General features: G+C 39.0%; 1 protein-coding gene across 1 annotated transcript in view; it reads left to right on the forward strand.

Annotated features, from left to right (window-relative positions):
- The window catches only part of TRHDE (thyrotropin releasing hormone degrading enzyme), a 1,510,236-nt gene that overhangs the window by 1,110,798 nt on the left and 379,153 nt on the right, over window positions 1-20,285 (forward strand). Inside the window, exon 10 of the mRNA XM_077265293.1 lies at window positions 13,613-13,701. Coding sequence (XP_077121408.1) covers window positions 13,613-13,701 — 89 coding nt within the window. The remainder of the gene's footprint in view (window positions 1-13,612; window positions 13,702-20,285) is intronic.

Consider the following 20,285-nt stretch of genomic DNA (forward strand, 5'->3'; position numbering starts at 1 on the left):
CCCATATCCATTTTGATGACCTATTCTATGTGTCACTATGTGAAGGTGATGTAAAATAAGATTATAAAAGATACCAACTATCAATGGAAAGTGAATGGTCTATTTAATTCTTATAGTTCCAGAAGTAGCATTAATGTGTTAACATTTTATAAATTATCATTAACTACTAGAACAATTAATATATAATAAATATTTGCTATTTGACATATGATTTATGCCAAACATTTATGCAAAAAAGCCTTTTGCTGAATCTTTCAAATTGTAGCTATATATATACTTCATACTGTATGTGATAGAAAATGAATCAAAATAGCATAATGGCATTGATTTCAGTCATTTAAACCTTTTTATCAATTAACATTAATTGAAATGAGGTTAAAAGTGACAGTAACTTTTACTTGAAGTTCTTGACCTTTAAGCTGATCTAAAGCTATCACCTTTGGGGGTTATTGTTAAGAAATTAAAGTTTTCCAGGTGATATAATTTGTCACCTTTCATAAGTAGCATAAGTGTCAATTAATGATGGCTATGATAAATTTGCAACATTTTAGTGAATAGTAACTCACTGGCAAAGCATTTGACAGAATTATCTTTCTAACCTCATGTACAGAAAAAGTTGTGTAGTCCATGGATTTTATATAGATAAGATAATCTTTAAATACATTTATATTTGGTGAGCTAACATAGTGAGTACCCTACAATGATATAAAAACATAAAATTACAGAAATGCTTTTTATTTTAAAGTTTAAGTGTGATATAACTCCGAAAGCTTGACTACTGGATAATTTTTTGCTCAGAACTATTTGCTTTGCCAACTAGCTGCAATGAGCAAAATATTTCACTATTACAATCTCACGAATATCAATAATATATTCAATATATTTAAGTCCTTTAACACTAGAAGTCCCACAAATTTCGAGCTCCCCCCTGAAGTCCTGAAAGAAATGTTAAATGACCCCTCTCTAGGACTTCTAGTGTTAATGTCATTATTAAAGTCCTATCCTCTTCCCTTTTGTTAAAATGTGCTGAATTTGATGGAGATGATGATTCTGTGTTGCACAAAACTTGAGAACCAGGCAGAGTTGACTAAAATTTGATGTTATCAGTGGGACAGATTGCTGGCATTAGTGATACAGAGCACAGGCGATGTGCTTCAAAAACATTCTCTGGTATATAATAACAAAATACATCACTCAATCAGCACATGAAACAGTACAACCTGCTTATGTGGAAAAAGCAAACTAACCAACAAGATGATTAAGGCTGTCCACCTTAATCTCCTCATTATTGTCTTTTTGGTAAACAGTCTGCACCAACATCTAGCACCTTGCTGTTTTCATGAGGACCATCTTTATCCTCACCTAATGCTTCACTTCATCCTTTACCTCCAGTACGTTGTCATTTTTCCATTTTGTGCTTAATAAACATGCATTCAATTGTCCAAATACATGAAAATCTACTTCCATATGTCCAAGTTCACCCCAATTGATGCTAGACTACCTGGATTGTATTGCATTGTGCTAAAGAATCACATGTGTGAAGATCAAAGGAAGATACCTAGCTACCATCCTATACTTTGTCAAAAAGCTATCTTTCATGGCGCCGCTCAACGCCGCAGCTCCTGCCACCCCGCCTGCTGCTCCGCCCCCGCTCGTCGAGATACTTACCCTCTCCAGCGCGCTCCTCCTGCAGGCGCGCATTCTTCCTTCTCCTCCTCCTGATTCACCGCAGCTTCCTGGTGTCCGTTGAGTGCCCGTGCGCACTCCATCTCCCTCTGCGCACGCGCACTTCCTCTTTGTTATGCTGGTGCACCGCGTCTCCTCTCTTTGATCCTGGAGGACCCTGACTCGGAAGTCCTTCTGTGTCTCTTCTATTTAAGGTAACTCCTTCCTCTGCCCCATGTCTGATTGTCATTTGTCCTCATTTGACCCAGATCCCTCAGTACCTTGCTCTGTCCTGTGCGTTGGCCATACCTTGCTCTGTCCTATGCGTCCATCATACCCTGCCTGTCCTGTGTTACTGCCATACCCTGCCTGTCCTGTGTTTCGACCATACCCTGCCTGTCCTGTGTTTCTGCCATATCCAGTCTGTCCTGGGCATCCACCATATCCTGTTTATTCTTAGTCTCAGTCATTCCCATTCTGTCCTGTGTCTCCATTACAGCCAGTTCTGCATCATTTCCGCTCCTACTTCCTGTCCCCGGGTATCAGCTTCTGCGGCAATAGTTTCCCTCGGGCCTGCCCCTAACACTCCCTGTATTGGGGTGGTCCACCTGGCCAGCACACCCTTGGGAGGTTCGTTGTTGTGGTTCTGCGGGTTCACTTTTGGAGTTCCAAAAGATCTGACACTATCTATGCCAGGTTTGGGCACAAAATACAATATTTTTTGAAGAGCAAAATTTATTGTATTAGATGCATCTTTTTTTTAAATGCAACAAACTCACCTTCTAATTTTGTGTGAAATTAAATATTATTGTAAATGCATGTGATTTGAATTGTCCCAGTGGAACCATAGTTGGGATTGGGAGAAAAGGCAAAACTGTTACAAAATTACCAATTTTTCAAAAATTGGTAAGAAATTATTGGGTTTGCGGAATTAGCATATTACATCAGTGTTCCCTAATCAGTGGAGGTTTTGCATTGAGACCGGAGAAACCCTTTTTGCACTCTGTAAATTCAATATTTCCACACCTGTGCGGGCACATCAAAAACAAAAAACTGTCATAAAAGGGCAAAATTGTTTACATTTATCAAACCAATTTTTTTTACTTCTCTGACTGCAATCTTCTTTACCAAAATTATCAATTTATTGCTAACTTGTTAAAAAAAATTTGGAATGGGGAATTGAAATCTTGGGATCAAGATTTGTGTTTCCTAATTGGCAAAGCTATAACCAATTGAACAACTGTATATTGCATGTATGATTAGGTAGTTACCGTATCCTCTAGCACAGTCAACACTTTTCTGCTTATGCGGCCAATAAGCAGGACAGGTCAGAATGGGAAAATGTATTACCTAGTTAGCTACTTTGTATGTTTTTTGATTACTTTTCCTGCTCGTTTTCTTCTTTAATTTTGAGACATTGGGTAAGGAGTTTTTTCTTAGCTACTTACCCCCTCCTTCCCCCCCCCGGTACACCCCCCCTTTATACAATTATTGTTTTGTTTTATTTTTGTTGTTTTTTGTCTGTTCTGATACACTATTGGTTTTCTTGAGATACATGGTTCGATATTTATAACCTAATAACTTAGACCGGAACTTTTTGCATATTTATTCAGAATTGTGGATGCTTCCGGTACAAATATTGTAATCGAGACTTTTTCTTTGATTGTTATGTACTTTTATGACTCAGATTCATGTATCCTTAGTTCTTGTTTATATATTTTGAAAATTTGAAAATAAACAATTTAAAAAAAAAAAAAGAATGGGAAAATGTATCAGAAAGAGCTTAATTTGTTGAAAATTATTAAACTAAAATTCTTTGAACTGATTTTTTCTTTAAACAATTATACATTTTTAAAAAATTGCTAATAAATGTTTTGGGTTGGTGGAATTGGCATATTAGCAGGAAAAATAGTATTCCTTAGTCATTGAAGCTTTTGTACCAAGAACGGTTGCCGGACCATATGTATAACCCAAGGAATCCTTTTCCAGCTCTGCAAAGCCAACGCTTCCCTGCACTTAAGTTTTTAAATCATCAAACCAAAATTCTAATAATTCCATAAAAGCAATTTTCTTTCACAAAATAAAATAAATACAAATGACCAACACAACAACAGCACCAATTATAATATATATGACATGATGGACCAGATTATTTATCTGCCTGTATAACAAACTAATGCACGTCAGCAACAAGCATTGATGCACATCCGCAAACTAGGCACTGAACCCATGGAGTTCTGGCTCAGCAAATTGAACCAGTGTAAAAAAAGTGAAAATAAATCAGACATGGTTTAGTGCCGAATTTCATTCACTTCAGGCTAATGCCAATTATAACATCTGTCATATCTCCGGCCTCCCTGTCTCTCAGTTATACACCATTCTGTGTCAGTGCCTGTGGCCCAGACTCATATAGTAATATACACTCTATTAATCAAGTAATCTATAATGTAGTACTGATGATGCTGTGGCTGCCAACTATGTCCCTAAACGATCAAACATCTCCATGTTTGCTCCAACACAATTCTCTGCTGTGCTGTTTTGGCTGCAGTAGCTGCAGCGCCACTCCAGCCATACACCTCCTGGCTTCCCACTGTGTTTCATAGTGTTACTTTACTGCTGCTGTCAGGGCTGGAATTGCTGTCTCTAAACTGCCAGACATGCCCTGCCTGCCCTGTGTTTGCACTCTAACATGCTGCTCCTGCAATATCCACTGCGCTGCCATGCCAGTAACACTTCTCCTAGCTCTCCACTGTACTACATATTGCTTCCAGAAACAGCTTTTAAAATAGGACTAATTTGTGAAAATGCTTGATGACAGCAAACCATAACTTCTTCATATTCCTGACACTGTTTAAGTTCAAAATTGGATGATATTTGGAAAGCTTGATTAAATGCCTTTGTAATTACCTAAATATTTTGTGATTAGCAAAGCAGTTATGGACTCAACAAAAAAAGAGATTTTTCACTCCTTATTGAGAAACAATACATTTTTCACATTCAAAATAATACACTTGTTTTGTCTCCCTAAAGGGATAATTTTTGGATGTCTTTACAAAAAGCTATAGTTTCTGCATTTTACAAAATTCTTTAAACTCCAAAACAGGAATAAATGTTGCACCCAACTATGTGAAAGTGAAACATTCTTTCTTTTGCACCACCAGTCTATGAACAATAGAAATGAGTGCATCTCCCCCCCAAATGGATAATCTTTAGTGTATTTAAACAATTTACTTTAAAAAGTCTGATACTGCAGTCTGTTGTTAAATATGTTGTTGGTTACCTCTAATCACTATCTATTTTCCCTAGCCAGATTGCCTTGTTAATGTCAAATTACTTCAACCTATGTTTGCATTATGGATGTCAAAACAAGTTCATGTTGCTACAATGGCAACTCAAAGTGTTCTGCACATTGTTTTCAGGCAATATGAGGATTTTTAATTCACTCACCACTACTCAAATTGGGGCAAGCCGGTGAATTCAAATTTCAAATGGTCCTCTCATCTCTATCCTCCACTTTTTTTAAAAACCCTAGTTCCTGCTGCCTCCACCATGCTTTACTTTAGGTATGGTATTCCTTTAGTAATGCTTTGTCTTGACTTTGCGCTATCTTTTGTAATCATGGCCTGTTCAACCGTGGTCTCATAAAACCATAATACATTTTCCACATTCTTTTGATAGACCACATAGACCTGACATATGAAGAATATGGTAGATTGTTTTCACAAGTAGTACACAAGAAGTACATTACAGAAATTCCTGCTGTTCATTTAACACAACTTTGGTTTCTTGGCAATCTCCCAAACTAACTTTCTTTTTGTCTTTTCATCAATGTTTGAAAGACATTCACTTTTAGGTACTATTAATTTTTAACCAAGTCCAAGCCAGCCACCCTTAGATGACCATCATCACAGTGTTCCATGATATATCCTAGTGCTTTGGAAAAATGTTTGTACCCCTCTCCTGACTGGTAAATTATGAGACATTTTTTTAGCTCTGCTAGCTATTCATGGACCATGGCTTTTGCTACAAAGTGCATCTAAGAACTTGTCAGGAAGATCTTACTAGAACAGCTAAACTTATTGGATTAGTCAAAATCACTTTAATTGATAACTGTGTACTAACTACTATTTAACATGAGTTTAAATGCAATTGGATAATTCTGAACACATCCCCTTTCAAAACAAGGTGTAGACATTTATGCAACCAATTATTTTAATTTTGCTATTTTTATATTCCCTATTTAAAAAAATCTGTTTGTTTCTCAGTTAATTTATATAAGTGTCATGGGTGGTATTAAAGGTGAAAAAAGTTCTAAAATGAATCTTCTTGGTAGGATTTTTGTACATGACAGAAACCTGGCCTTTTATCGAGAATGTGCAGGCTTACTATCCAATGTATTCAAAAGTAGGCCAGTCATTGATCTCTTCAGCAACAATTTTGCGCCAAAGGGATGACTGTAGAGATCAGTGCATAGTCTTTTTTGTAAAGGGAGGGAATCAAAATGTTTAAACTTTACAAGAGTACATCAAGGAACACACATAGTGTTAGGTGTCGAGTTCCCACCACTGCACAGGGGGAATCTTGAAACATGTCCACTGCCATCTCCCATTCTTCTCTAGCCACAGTGGAGCCTGCTCAGCAGAGACGTCTGTCCCAGCATCTGGCTCAGGCAGTTATTGTGCGCTTGGTTACTGCTGCTTTTCCATGTCCAGCCATTATAAGCAGCACTGATCAGCGGTGAGCAGATGCTCCTGGGACTAAGTCCTGCTTTTTCTCTACTGAGCATGCCCAAGGGACGACCTCTCATTGGAGGTCGTGGGTCACATGCTCAGGTCCTGTAGCAGCTCCTATTGGATCACTAGGAAGGTCCAGGAGAGCTTCCGCTATAAAAGTTTTGCATAGCCATGCGCTAGTATAAACTTGATAATGTGTGTGTAGATAAATGACTGTCGATGGATGAAAGCTCCTTAATCATTCCCATTCCTTGTGTTGATGACTGCTCACGAATGGTGGTAGCTATCTAGCGCCCGACAGTGCTACCTGCACACATTACAGTGCCTTTTGCAGTGCCCATCTGTACAGCACCATGCGCAAACAGTGCGCTTTCCTGACAGCCTGTCAGTGTAGGGTGGGAATTCCCACTTGGACTCTGCATCTGACTCGGGGTGTCCTCAGGCGCGGCTCAAAAGCCACCGTGGGTCAGAACGAGTCCAATCACCAGATTAGTGGGGGTGATTCATAGGGATCCCACTAGGGTCTTGCTGCTGCACCCTGTGACTGCTAACAGGGCGCAGCGTACTTTGGCGACTCTGTGAAGCAACAGAGTTCACCTCCATTCACACTGGGTGAAGTCAAACCCACGTGTGAGCAAGTTTCCATCCGCCATTACTCAGCAGCAGGTACCATCTGTGCACGGTGGACCTCGGGATGCGAACCCACCTCATATATATCTCTTTATTATTTGGTGTGTTCCGCTAGCCCTAACACATAGGTTTGTCGTTTATGAACAAGAGGATACTTGGACTTAAATCAGCTAAAGCAATTTTTTTCTGAAAAAAAGTATTTTTTCATTTTCATGGACCAGTGTTAAAAATTCCATGAAACACTTTGAGTTCAAAATACTCACTGCAACATATATTCAATTATTTTTGTAGTATTGATTCCAAATGGGGTCACTTGTGTGTGTTTCTGATTTCTGGGTATCTCAGGTGCTCTGCAAGTTTGACAGGGCTATTTGCACTCTAATATTACGTTCAGTATGAACAACAAATATTTTTGTTCTGGTTCACTTGTCTATAATGTGATTGTGCTAAAAGTCAAGTAGCGGTGCTTCGCTTTTGACCGCATATCAGTGTACTCAAAAGAAAATATATTACAAGTTGTTGGTCCATTTTTTTTTTACCCTTGTGAAAATTAAAAAATTGGGGTTAAAAGAACATTTTTGTGTGGGGAAAAAATTATTTGTTAATTTTCTTGACATAATGTTTTAAAATTCTATAAAGCTCTATTGGGATCAAGATGCTCACCACACCCCCAAAATGAAATCTATGAGAAGTATAGTTTCTAAAATGGGTTCACTGTTGTGCCCAGTTATTTCTGACTACATTTAGTATGGTATACCAAGAAGAAATCACATAGCAAATTGTGTGGTCTGTTTTCTCTTGTTACCCACTGTAAAAAGGAAATATTTGGAGTTAAAACAAAAATACCCTGTAATTATTTATTTTTACAGCCCAATGTTTTAGAATTATATGAAGCACCTGTTTGTTCAAGATGTTCACCACATATCTAGATTAATTTCTTGAAGAGTTTAGTTTTGCAAATGAGACATATTGTCAACAATTTGTTCCAGTCAAATTTGTGCTGCAAAAGTCAAACAGTGATCCCTTCTGAGCTGTGCCTTGTTGCAAAACATTACATGATGGCTACATACGTAGTATCAGATTACTCAGAAGAAATTGATCAATACATTTTTGGGACCAATTTCTCTTGTTATCCTTGTGAAAATGAAAAATTTGGAACTAAAGCAACATTTTTATGGAAAAAAAAGAAAATTTTCATTAAATTTTAGTGATGATTGAATATACTCGTTTCTCGAGATTTCTTGAGTATGCTCGGGGGTCCTCCTAGTATTTTTTTAGTACTCAGAGATTTAGTTTTTCTTGCCGCAGCTGAATGATTTACATTTGTTAGGCAGCATAAGTACATGTGGGGGTTGCCTGGTTGCTAGGGAATCCCCACATGTACTTATGCGCTGGTTAACAGATGTAAATCATTCAGCTGCGGCAAGAAAAACTAAAACTCCGAGCACTAAAAAATACTCGGAGGACCCCCGAGCATGCTCGAGAAATCTCGAGTAGCGAGTATATTCACTCACCACTAATTAATTTCCTCCACTTTTCTTTAATTTATGTAATGCACCTGTAGAAAAAAAAAACTTTCTCAGTTCAGTTTTGAATACCTTCAAGGGTTTAGTTTTGAAAACTGGGTCTTGATTTTGGAGTTTCTAACATATTTGCTTCTCAAAATCATTTCAAATATGAAATGGTAGTTAGGAAAAAAAATGATTTTGAAAATGATGAAAAAATGTTACTAAACCATTAACACCTCTAAGTTTTTAATGAATTTATTCATAAACAAGATGCTGACAAAGTAGATATATGATAAAGGTTATGTAGTAATTATTTTGTGAAGTCTGTTTTAATGGCATAAACATTCAAAGTTTAAAAATGATTACATTTTTAAAACATAATTTTTAGATTTTCATAAATAAATGCTAATCACTTTGACCTAAACTTACCATAAACAAAAGTATATTATGTCACAAGTACCCGGCCTCAGAATCACTTCGGTATGTTTTATGTCTTAATGATATTTGATGTACCCATACATCATGGCTGGATAGGGGTTCCCGACCAACAGCATTTAGGTACTTCATGGCAATCTTGCATGGCACAGTAGCTGTGCCCACTCAATCACCACCAGAAGTTCTGTTTACGTGATAGCTGAGCCCCGACTCTTACAGCCAGGAGTGGGGCCCACACCACCCCGGACTGTTTAACCCCTTAAATTCTGTGACTATCAATCGCAACATTTAGTTGGCGGGGTCTCCTTCTCCCATCCGCAGAGTGCTTCCACGATGTCATTGAGAGGGTCCGATTGTTGCCATGGCAACCCAAGGTCATAATAATCACTCACGGGTCTAAAGCAAGCCTATGAACCTCCAGCAGATGATTCCCTATAATGAGGCAGATGGAGACACTGTGGATGCTGTCTGGCCTAGAATCCAGGGGTGCCTGTAATTTCAAGCAAGCATAAAAGAGCTGTTGGTCCCAGTTTTGTGTACCTTGAAAAAGAACACACCTAAGCAGAGGCCAGGTGGACTCCAGAGTAACTCTGTTGTCTTATTACAGTGGATGGATACCTCAGTGTATTAATCTAAATGACTATCTTTCAGATAGTTAGATGGAAACCCCAATGTAAGTGCTCAGCGTAGAGCGCAGGATAAATATGATCCAAAATGTTATGTAAAATATTCCTAATTAAAGCTTCAAATCAATCCACAAAAAATAGCAAGTCCTCACTCAGGTACATCATCTGTCAATGGAAATATATGGGGCAGGTTTTCACATTACTGGTAACACAAAACCTCTGGAAAATTGAAATGGCTCCCCCAAAAGAAATTAGGCAAATTCTGTGCTTCCAAATCCAAATGCCCGACCTGCTTTAAGAGTTTAAAAACATAGCAAATTCTACCATTCAATGTCTCCTATTATCCCTTAAAAATTAAAAACTTTAGTACAAAGCATAATTTTAATGGAAAACTTGTAATTTTCCATTGACTCAGACCATTGTTATACAATTCTGTTAATCACCTGAGGGTTAAAAGTGCTAACTACACCCCTAGTTGAATTACTCAAGAGTTGTGGGAGTGTCTTCTGTTTTGGCATGTCAGGGGCACTTCAAATGTGACGCAGCATACACAATCTATGCCAGCCAAAAATGCTAAAAACTCCAAAATTCAATTGGCACTCCTTCCCTTCCGAGCCCTACTTTGTGCCAAAACAGTAGTTTTATACCACATATGGGATATCAAGTTACTCAGGATAATTTACACAACAAATTGCATGCTCCATTTTCTGTAACCCTCGTGAAAATTTAAAGTTTGGAGCTGACGCAACATTTTTGAGTGGAAAAATTTATTTTTTTCATCTTCATTGCTTAATGTTAAAACATTCTGTGAATCAATTTTGGAATCAAGGTGCTCACCACATCTCTAGAGAAGTATCTTGAGGAATGTAGTTTCCAAAATGGGTTCATTTTGGGGAGTTATTTTCCACTCATTAGGGGCTCTGCAAATGCTACATGGTGCCCGCAAGCCATTCCAGTCAATTTTGCACTCCAAAAGTCTATTGGTGCTCCTTCCCTTCCAAGGCCTTTTGTGCACTCAAACAGTAGTTTGCACCACTTCTGGGGGATCAGCATACTCATGAGAAATTGTACAATAAATTTTATGTTCCATTTACTTTTACTCTTGAAAAAATGAGAAATTTGAGTCCGAAGCAACATATTTATGTAAAAAATGTATGTTTTCATTTTCATGGCTCAATGTTATAAAATTCTGTGAAGCCTCTGTGGGTTTGATATAATAACCACACCTCTAAATAAGTTCCTTGAGGAGTGTAGCTTCCAAAATAGGGTCACTTGTGGGGGCTTTCCACTGTTTAGGTACATCAGGGACTCAAAATATAAATTGGCGCCAAGTATCTATTCATCAGTTTTGTACTCCAAAGGTCAAATGGTGTTTCTTCCCTTTTGAGCCCTGATGTGCATCCAAAGAGTTGCTTTACTCCACAAATGAGGTATCTCAGGAGAAATTTGACATCAAACTCTTTGGCGCATTTTCTCCTGTTACCCTTGTGAAAATGCCAAAATTGAAGCTAAAGCAACATTTTTGTGTGAAAAACTAATGTTTTTTTTCTTCCACATTGCTGTAATTCCTGTGAAGCACTGAAGTGTTAATACACTTCGTGAATGTTGTTTTAAGCAATATTAGTGGTGTAGTTTTAAAAATTGTGTCACTTTTGGGTTTGTTCTGTTATATAGGCCACTCAAAGTCACTTCAAATGTGATGTAGTCAAGATAAAAATGGCTTTTGTAAACTTTTATCGAAAAATGAGAAATTGCTGATAAAATTTTTACCCTTACAACTTTCTAACCAAAAAAAAAATGTTTCAAAAAAGATGCAGATATAAAGTATACATGTGATAAATGTTATTTATTAACTATTTAGTTTGATATAACTACCTGTTTTAGGGCATAAAAAATAAATTTGTAAATTCCAAATTTTCTGACAAAACTTTGATATTTTCATAAATAAGCTCAAAAAATATATCAGCCTAAATTTCTCATTGCCATAAAATAAAATAATAAGATGTGTCACAATATAACTTTCTGAAAATCAAAGGGATACAATGAAGTGTTCCAAAGTTATTACCACATAAAACAACACTGATTAAAATTGAAAAATTTGGCCTGTTTAGGAAAGCAAGTACAGGCTCGGGTGGTAAAGGGGTTAAGCATTATAGAGTTATTACCACATATATTTTCCTTTGTTTGGAGAAGATTAATATTAACTGAATGAAGCCCAGAAAGTATGCATAGAGCACCAGACTCTTTTGTTCACAGGTAAGCAAAAATTCTGTCTAACAAAACAAATTCTATAAACACCACTTATTACATACAGTGGGGCAAAAAAGTATTTAGTCAGTCAGCAATAGTGCAAGTTCCACCACTTAAAAAGAGGAGAGGCGTCTGTAATTTACATCATAGGTAGACCTCAACTATGGGAGACAAACTGAGAAAAAAAAATCCAGAAAATCACATTGTCTGTTTTTTTATCATTTTATTTGCATATTATGGTGGAAAATAAGTATTTGGTCAGAAACAAAATTTCATCTCAATACTTTGTAATATATCCTTTGTTGGCAATGACAGAGGTCAAACGTTTTCTGTAAGTCTTCACAAGGTTGCCACACACTGTTGTTGGTATGTTGGCCCATTCCTCCATGCAGATCTCCTCTAGAGCAGTGATGTTTTTGGCTTTTTGCTTGGCAACACGGACTTTCAACTCCCTCCAAAGGTTTTCTATAGGGTTGAGATCTGGAGACTGGCTAGGCCACTCCAGGACCTTGAAATGCTTCTTACGAAGCCACTCCTTCGTTGCCCTGGCGGTGTGCTTTGGACCATTGTCATGTTGAAAGACCCAGCCACGTTTCATCTTCAATGCCCTTGCTGATGGAAGGAGGTTTGCACTCAAAATCTCATGATACATGGCCCCATTCATTCTTTCATGTACCCGGATCAGTCGTCCTGGCCCCTTTGCAGAGAAACAGCCCCAAAGCATGATGTTTCCACCACCATGCTTTACAGTATGTATGGTGTTTGATGGATGCAACTCAGTATTCTTTTTCCTCCAAACACGACAAGTTGTGTTTCTACCAAACAGTTCCAGTTTGGTTTCATCAGACCATGGGACATTCTCCCAAAACTCCTCTGGATCATCCAAATGCTCTCTAGCAAACTTCAGATGGGCCCGGACATGTACTGGCTTAAGCAGTGGGACACGTCTGGCACTGCAGGATCTGAGTCCATGGTGGCGTAGTGTGTTACTTATGGTAGGCCTTGTTACATTGGTCCCAGCTCTCTGCAGTTCATTCACTAGGTTCCCCCGCGTGGTTCTGGGATTTTTGCTCACCGTTCTTGTGATCATTCTGACCCCACGGGGTGGGATTTTGCGTGGAGCCCCAGATCGAGGGAGATTATCAGTGGTCTTGAATGTCTTCCATTTTCTAATTATTGCTCCCACTGTTGATTTCTTCACTCCAAGCTGGTTGGCTATTGCAGATTCAGTCTTCCCAGCCTGGTGCAGGGCTACAATTTTGTTTCTGGTGTCCTTTGACAGCTCTTTGGTCTTCACCATAGTGGAGTTTGGAGTCAGACTGTTTGAGGGTGTGCACAGGTGTCTTTTTATACTGCTAACAAGTTTAAACAGGTGCCATTACTACAGGTAATGAGTGGAGGAAAGAGGAGACTCTTAAAGAAGAAGTTACAGGTCTGTGAGAGCCAGAAATCTTGATTGTTTGTTTCTGACCAAATACTTATTTTCCACCATAATATGCAAAAAAAATGATAAAAAAACAGACAATGTGATTTTCTGGATTTTTTTTTCTCAGTTTGTCTCCCATAGTTGAGGTCTACCTATGATGTAAATTACAGACGCCTCTCATCTTTTTAAGTGGTGGAACTTGCACTATTGCTGACTGACTAAATACTTTTTTGCCCCACTGTATGTATATATATATATATGCCTTTATATATGCCTTTTGCTTTTTATTTTTCACTCTCTTTATAATACACCTAATTCTTGCTCAATTTTATTTTGCAGTTACATTTGGCAGATCCCATTAACTATAGCAGTAGGAAATAGCACCCACATTGCCCCCCAGACAATTTTATGGGTGTCCAACAAATCAGGTAAGAACATATCTCAGTGACTGCAGATAAGATTATATAAATATTGTATTTTCAAACAGTGTCTGAATGAGCGTTGTATGTTTGGCACTTTCCAGATAAATTGTAAATGAACAGTATTTTTTATTAGGATTAAAGTGGTGTCTGAGACTTAAAAAATTATGACCCTTCAATAGAATATGCCATCAACATGAGATTGGAGAGAGTTCAACATCCAAAGAGAGCCAAGAAATGTATAGGCTGTGTTGCTTCACCCCATGCATCACTTTATAAAGTTTAGTTTTCATTAAAAAAAAATCTATTAAAGGCATTGTATAGTTTTTCTGATTCGTGTTTAGGTCCAGAAATCCTCAAAGATCAGTCTGCTCTGGTACGGTAAAAGACCCATACACTTACTATTGTGCCCGTACACCTCTGTGCACTCAGCTCATGCAGTAGTTGCGCACTTCAGAGCAGTGTTTTAACAAGATCGGTGGAAGTAAGGCTAGGTTCACATTGCGTTAGGGCAATCTGTTTAGCGCTAGCGGATTGCGCTAACGCAATGTATTTGTAGGGGCCGCACTTAGGGGTCGCGTTAACGTCCCCGCTAGTGCAGATCCCCGATCTGCGAGAGCGGGGAACGGACCTCGGGCACGCCGCGGACGCTGCAAGCAGCGTCCGAGGCGCGCTACAAAAGAATGGCATATCGCTAGCGCGAGCTGAAAAAGGCACCCGCTAGCGATGCGCTGCAGGCGAAATTTACATTGCTGTCAATGGGTGGGCTAACGGACCCGTTGCACAGCGTTAATTGCGACATTTTCACCGTGCAACGCTGTCCGTTAGTTACCACCCACTAACGCAATGTGAACCTAGCCTAATAGGTTCTGGACCTCCAACTACCTTCAATACTATGTAGTTGTAATATATAAAACTTTTAAAAAATGACAGTTAAACTTTTAGCTTTTATTTTCAAGTTTCACACAGCTATGCAGAATTGATCCAGAGTAAAGCAAAAACCCATTTTAAGCAGATCACGATTTCCTCAATATTTATGGAAATTAGAATAAATCTTTGCAGGAATCAAAGAAATGCATCAAATTTCTTCATTTTCTAAAACATAATATGGCAGGGAGTTCCAAAGTTTTACTACTTACAAGTTGCTTCATCAAAGAGGTAGCCTACTTTCCTTTTTAAAAAGTGCTCTGATTCAGTCAGCATATTCTAAATCAAATAGTGGCAAAAATTGTTCATATCATTCCACAAGTGATGTGACTAGATATTTCCATTATATAGATGCAACTATGTTCTTCTTTATTAACATCTACGTCTTCTTTGATGCATCACTTTAAAGATGAGGGGATCTTTTAAAAATTGAAATTACTGACTTCAGCATAGTATCTTAAATAATTGATTTGTGGTGTATCGTATTACTAAAAAGCCTCTAATTGACTGGAAAAGATGTGTATACCATTCTGAGTTCTCCTTTGAGATTAGTGAACCACTTTTGAGCTTTATAAAGCAAACACATTGTTTTTAAGTGTCAAGTAACCTCAACCTATATGGCCAGTGGAAAACAAATGATAAGCAGTGATAATGAGCAGATTATTTACAAAACTGATGTCTCTGACTTTTTAGCCTATTTATACTGTATACACAGTCTAAAAATTATTTCTTATTGTTGCTGTGCTGTTTATTTTTACACAGACGGTGCAAGCAGAAAAAGGTGTGGCATTTTTTCACAGTGGAGGAGAAAAATTATACCTGTTTGGGGATTATCAATAGTTTAACACATGGTTAAATGAAAAATCATTAGCTTTTTCACATGCAGTCCAAAATGCATCCATTTAATTATGGAGATAAAAAATGGTCTGTTGTTTTGAAAGTGAAGAATATATTGCTTCTGATTTATGCTGAATACTGTAAATCAACAGACGTTGAGGAGACATTTATAAAAGTTTTCTTTTCAGTAATTTACTGGACATCAGTGACAGTAATCTCCAAAGTCATACATGTTTTAGGCTTTAACCCCTTAGTGACAAAGCCAATTTTTACAATTCTGATCACTGTCAATTTATGAAGTTATAGCTCTAGAACGCTTCAATGTATCCCACTGTTTCTGAGATGTTTTTTTCGTGACATATTGTACTTCATGTTAGTGGTAGTGATGAGTGAGTGTACTCGTTGCTTGGGTTTACCCGAGCACGCTAGGGGGGCCTCCGAGTATTTGTTAGTGCTCGGAGATTTAGTTTTCATCACCACAGCTGAATGATTTACATCTACTACCCAGCCTGAGTACATGTGGGGGTTGCCTGGAAAACCCGAGCAGCAATTACACTCACTCATCACTAGTTAGTGGTAACATTTCATTGATATAACTTGCAATTATTTATGAAAAAAGTGTACATTTGTCAAAAATTTCGAAAATTTTGCAATTTTCAAACTTTTATTTTTTGTACCCTTAAATAAGAGAGTGGTGTCACACAAAATAGTTAAAGGGGTTGTCCACTACTTTCAATTAACCCCCAATGTATCCCCCCAGGGCCCCTAATGAATTGTGTATATACCTTCTGTTGCCGTTTTTGCCTGTGAGTGGCGCTATGCTGGTGGCTGAGTCCGGGTCACGTGACCCCCAGGCTGCAGCCACCACTTATTTCCGCTGACGTCACATCAATTTCCAGACTCTGGAAATTGACGTGACGTCATGAGCAGGCGTGACCCAGCCTCACAGTCAGCAGTCATTCATTAAGAGTGACTGGGCTGTGGGCAGCGCTGGGGGCTGCAGGGCTGTGCTGGGGGCAGGCAGGTCTAGGCAGGGATGTGTGGGCACCAGGGTCTGTGTGCCGGTGCCAGGATGTGCGGGCAGTGCTGGGGTCTGGTCCGGGGGTGGTCATTGGTGTGTGTGTGTCTCTGTGTGCAGGCATCATCTGATGGGACTACAAGTCCCATCAGGCTCTGCCTGCTACAGTGACAGTGAGTGACAAATTAGCCAATGATGGGACAGTAGTAGTCCCATCATCCGGCTAATGTGTTGAATGTAAAAAAAACACATACACACATATACAGTACATACAACATATACCATGCGGCATGCAACATACGACATGCAACATGTGATGACATGTGGTGACATGCGACGACATGCGACATGCACCATGTGACATGCGATGACATGCGACATGCAACATGCGACATGCTACATATGACATGTGACATGCAACATGCGATGACATGCGACGTGCAGCATGCGACATGCGATGACATGCGACATGCGACAACATGCAAAATGTAACATACGACATGCAACATGAGACATTCAGCATGCGACATGCGATGACATGCACCATGCGGAAACATGCGCCATGTGACAGCATGTGACATACGATGGCATGCACCATACGACATGCGATGACTTGCGACATGCAGCATGCGACAACATGCAACATGCAACAACATGTGACATGCACTATGCGATGACATGTGACATGCACCATGCGATGACATGCAGCATGCAACATGCGACAACATGTGACATGCGACATGCAACATACGACGACATGCAACATGCGACAACATGCTACATACAACATGTGATGACATGCGACATGCAGCATGCGACATGTGATGACATGCAACATGCAGCATGCGACATGCGATGACATGCGACATGCAACATGCGATGACATGCAACATACGACATGCAACATGCGATGACATGCAGCATGTATCATGCAATGACATGCGACATGCAATTACATGCAACATTCGATGACATGCGACATGCAACATGCCACATGCAACATGCCACATACAGTATATACATACAGTACATACATACAACATACATATAGACATACAGTACATATAACATAGAGTACATACTCACCATCACTTGTCACCTTTATCCCCGAAGCCAGTGTCACCTGTAACAAATATTAAAATAATAAACAAACAATATACTCCCTGATCTGCAGATATCCAATTAAAATGAGTGTCCCATGACGATCTCCCGTGGAGAGCAGCAGCATCAGCTGATGCGACCGCTCTCCAGGGGCTCCAGGAATACAATGATGGAAGGTATCCTTCCACAATGTATTCCTCACAATGTATTCCTATGCATCTGTGAGAAAATAGTCCCTAGTCTCACTTTTTGGCATTGCTGTGTGAGAAATTTTCCCAGGCAGCAATTGCCATAAAGTGAGACTCAGAGGTTACTATAGTTCAGTGATGCACTGCAAGAGCCATTGTCTCCTGTCAGTGTGTCACTGAGAGTCCTATAGAGCAGTGACATCACCTGATGTCACTGTTCTATAGGGGACATCGTCGTGGGACACTCGTTATTAATTGGACTATGGCGGACAGGTAGTTTACGGTTTATTATTTTACTTTTTTGCAGGCGCTGAAGTATGGTAAGTATGGTTAAATGAAGAATATTAAAATACTTTTTCCTGGCTGTGTTTTTTTTAACTCTTTCAATACTATAGGATTAATAATGGATAGGTGTCTTATTGACGCCTCTCCATTATTAATCTGGCTTAATGTCAACTTACAATAGCAAGGTGACATTAACCCCTTATTACCCCATATCCCACCGCTACAGGGGAGTGGGAAGAGAAAGGCTAAGTGCCAGAATTGGCGCATATTACAGATGCGCCATTTCTGGGGCGGCTGCGGACTGGTATTTGTAGCCGGGGGGGCCAATATCCATGGCCCCTCTCTAGGCTATGAATATCATCCCATAGCTGTCTGCGTAGCCTTTCTGGCTATAAAATATAGGGGGACCCCACATAATTTTTTTTGGGTCCCCCTATTTTAATAGCCAGTAAAGGCTACGCAGACAGCTGCAGGTTGATATTCATAGCAGGCTACAAATATTGGCCCCCGGCCATCGGCTTTCCCCCTCTAGTGCAGAAAATTGTGCAGGAGCCCACGCCGTTTTTTTTTTTCTTTTTTTTAACTGAAACATATTGTTCATTAATCCCTTTCTGCCAGCTGACGGAATAGTACGTCAGCTGGCAGTATCTCCCGCTTTGAGGTGGGCTTCGGCGGTGAGCCCACTTCAAAGCCGCAACATGTCAGCTGTTTTCAATACATCAAAAAATGTTTACATGATCGCTAAACGGCGTAGCCAGAAAAAAAATCAAAAGCCAAAATTATGGTTTTTATGGTCGCTGCAGCATTGCATTAAAATACAATTACGGGCAATCAAAAGAACGTATCTGCACAAAAGTGGTATCAATAAAAACATCAGCTTGGCACGCAAAAAATTAGCCCTCACCTGACCCGATATCTCAGAAAATATAGACGCTACAGGTATCGCAAAATGGCGCAATTATTTTATTTATTTTTAGCAAAGTTTGGAATGTTTTTTCATTGCTTAGATAAAAAATAACCTAGACGTGTTTGGTGTCTATGAACTCGTAATGACCTGCAGAATCATAATGGCAGTTCAGTTTTATGCTGTGTGCACACATTGCAGATTTGGGTGCAGAACTTTCTGCACAAAATCTGCATCTCCTTGCAGAAAACGAAGCTGCATTTTTACTGCATTTTTTTCACGGTTTTTGCGTGGTTTTGATGCCGATTTTTTGTGTGGTTTTGCTGCAGCTCTTGGTGCGGTTTTTCGTGTGTTTTTACGTGGTTTTGATTCAGTTTTTTTATGCTTTTTATGCAGTTTTTGATGAAGTTTTCATGCATTTTTGATGCATTTTTTAGTGCGTTTTTCATGCAGTTTTGATGCAATTTTTGGTTCAGTTTTGATGCAGTTTTTGGTGAGGTTTTGATGCAGTTTTTTGTGCAGTTTTGATGCGTTTTTGGTGCAGTTTTGATGCAGTTTTCTAGTGCGTTTTTCATGCAGTTTTTGGTGCAGTTTTGATGCAGGTTTTGGTGCAGTTTTGATGCAGTTTTTGGTGCAGTTTTGATGCCTTTTTGATGCAGTTTTTGGTGTGGTTTTGATGCTGTTTTTGGTACAGTTTTCTTGTGTTTTTGATGCAGTATTTGGTGCGATTTTGATGCATTTTTTGGTGCGGTTTTGATGCAGTTTTGGTGCAGTTTTTGGTGCAGTTTTGATGCAGTTTTTGGTGCAGTTTTGATGCGTTTTTGATGCAGTTTTGATGCATTTTGGTACAGGTTTTAGTGCATTTTTTGCACAATTTTGATGCATTTGTTTTTAAAAAAATTGGTGCGGTTTTTGCATGGTTTTTGTGCTTTTTTGTATGCATTTTTGAAAGCTAAATAAAGATATATTATTGAACAAAAAAAAGATTTGTGATGTCATTATTGTCCAACCTCCTCTTTTACATTTGTCCAACCCACACTCAATTACACACAGATAGACAGATAAATGATAGATGAAATGGATAGACAGATCTACATATAGATGGATCTATAGATGCATACATCTATCTACTTGCAACGGTTTGCAACGGCCCCGTACCAACGGAAGTGTGAAAGTAGCCTTACATCCAAATTAGCTGCAGATTGGATGCTGCATACTTGAAGTCCCATCGGATGATGCCTGCATGCACACCCCAAAAGACCCCCAACAGACACACCCGAAGAGTCCCGCACACACCAGAACAGCCCACAGACCCCACCCACACACATACATG

The sequence above is a fragment of the Ranitomeya variabilis genome, chromosome 5 (assembly GCF_051348905.1).
Source record: "Ranitomeya variabilis isolate aRanVar5 chromosome 5, aRanVar5.hap1, whole genome shotgun sequence".
Lineage (NCBI taxonomy): Eukaryota > Metazoa > Chordata > Amphibia > Anura > Dendrobatidae > Ranitomeya > Ranitomeya variabilis.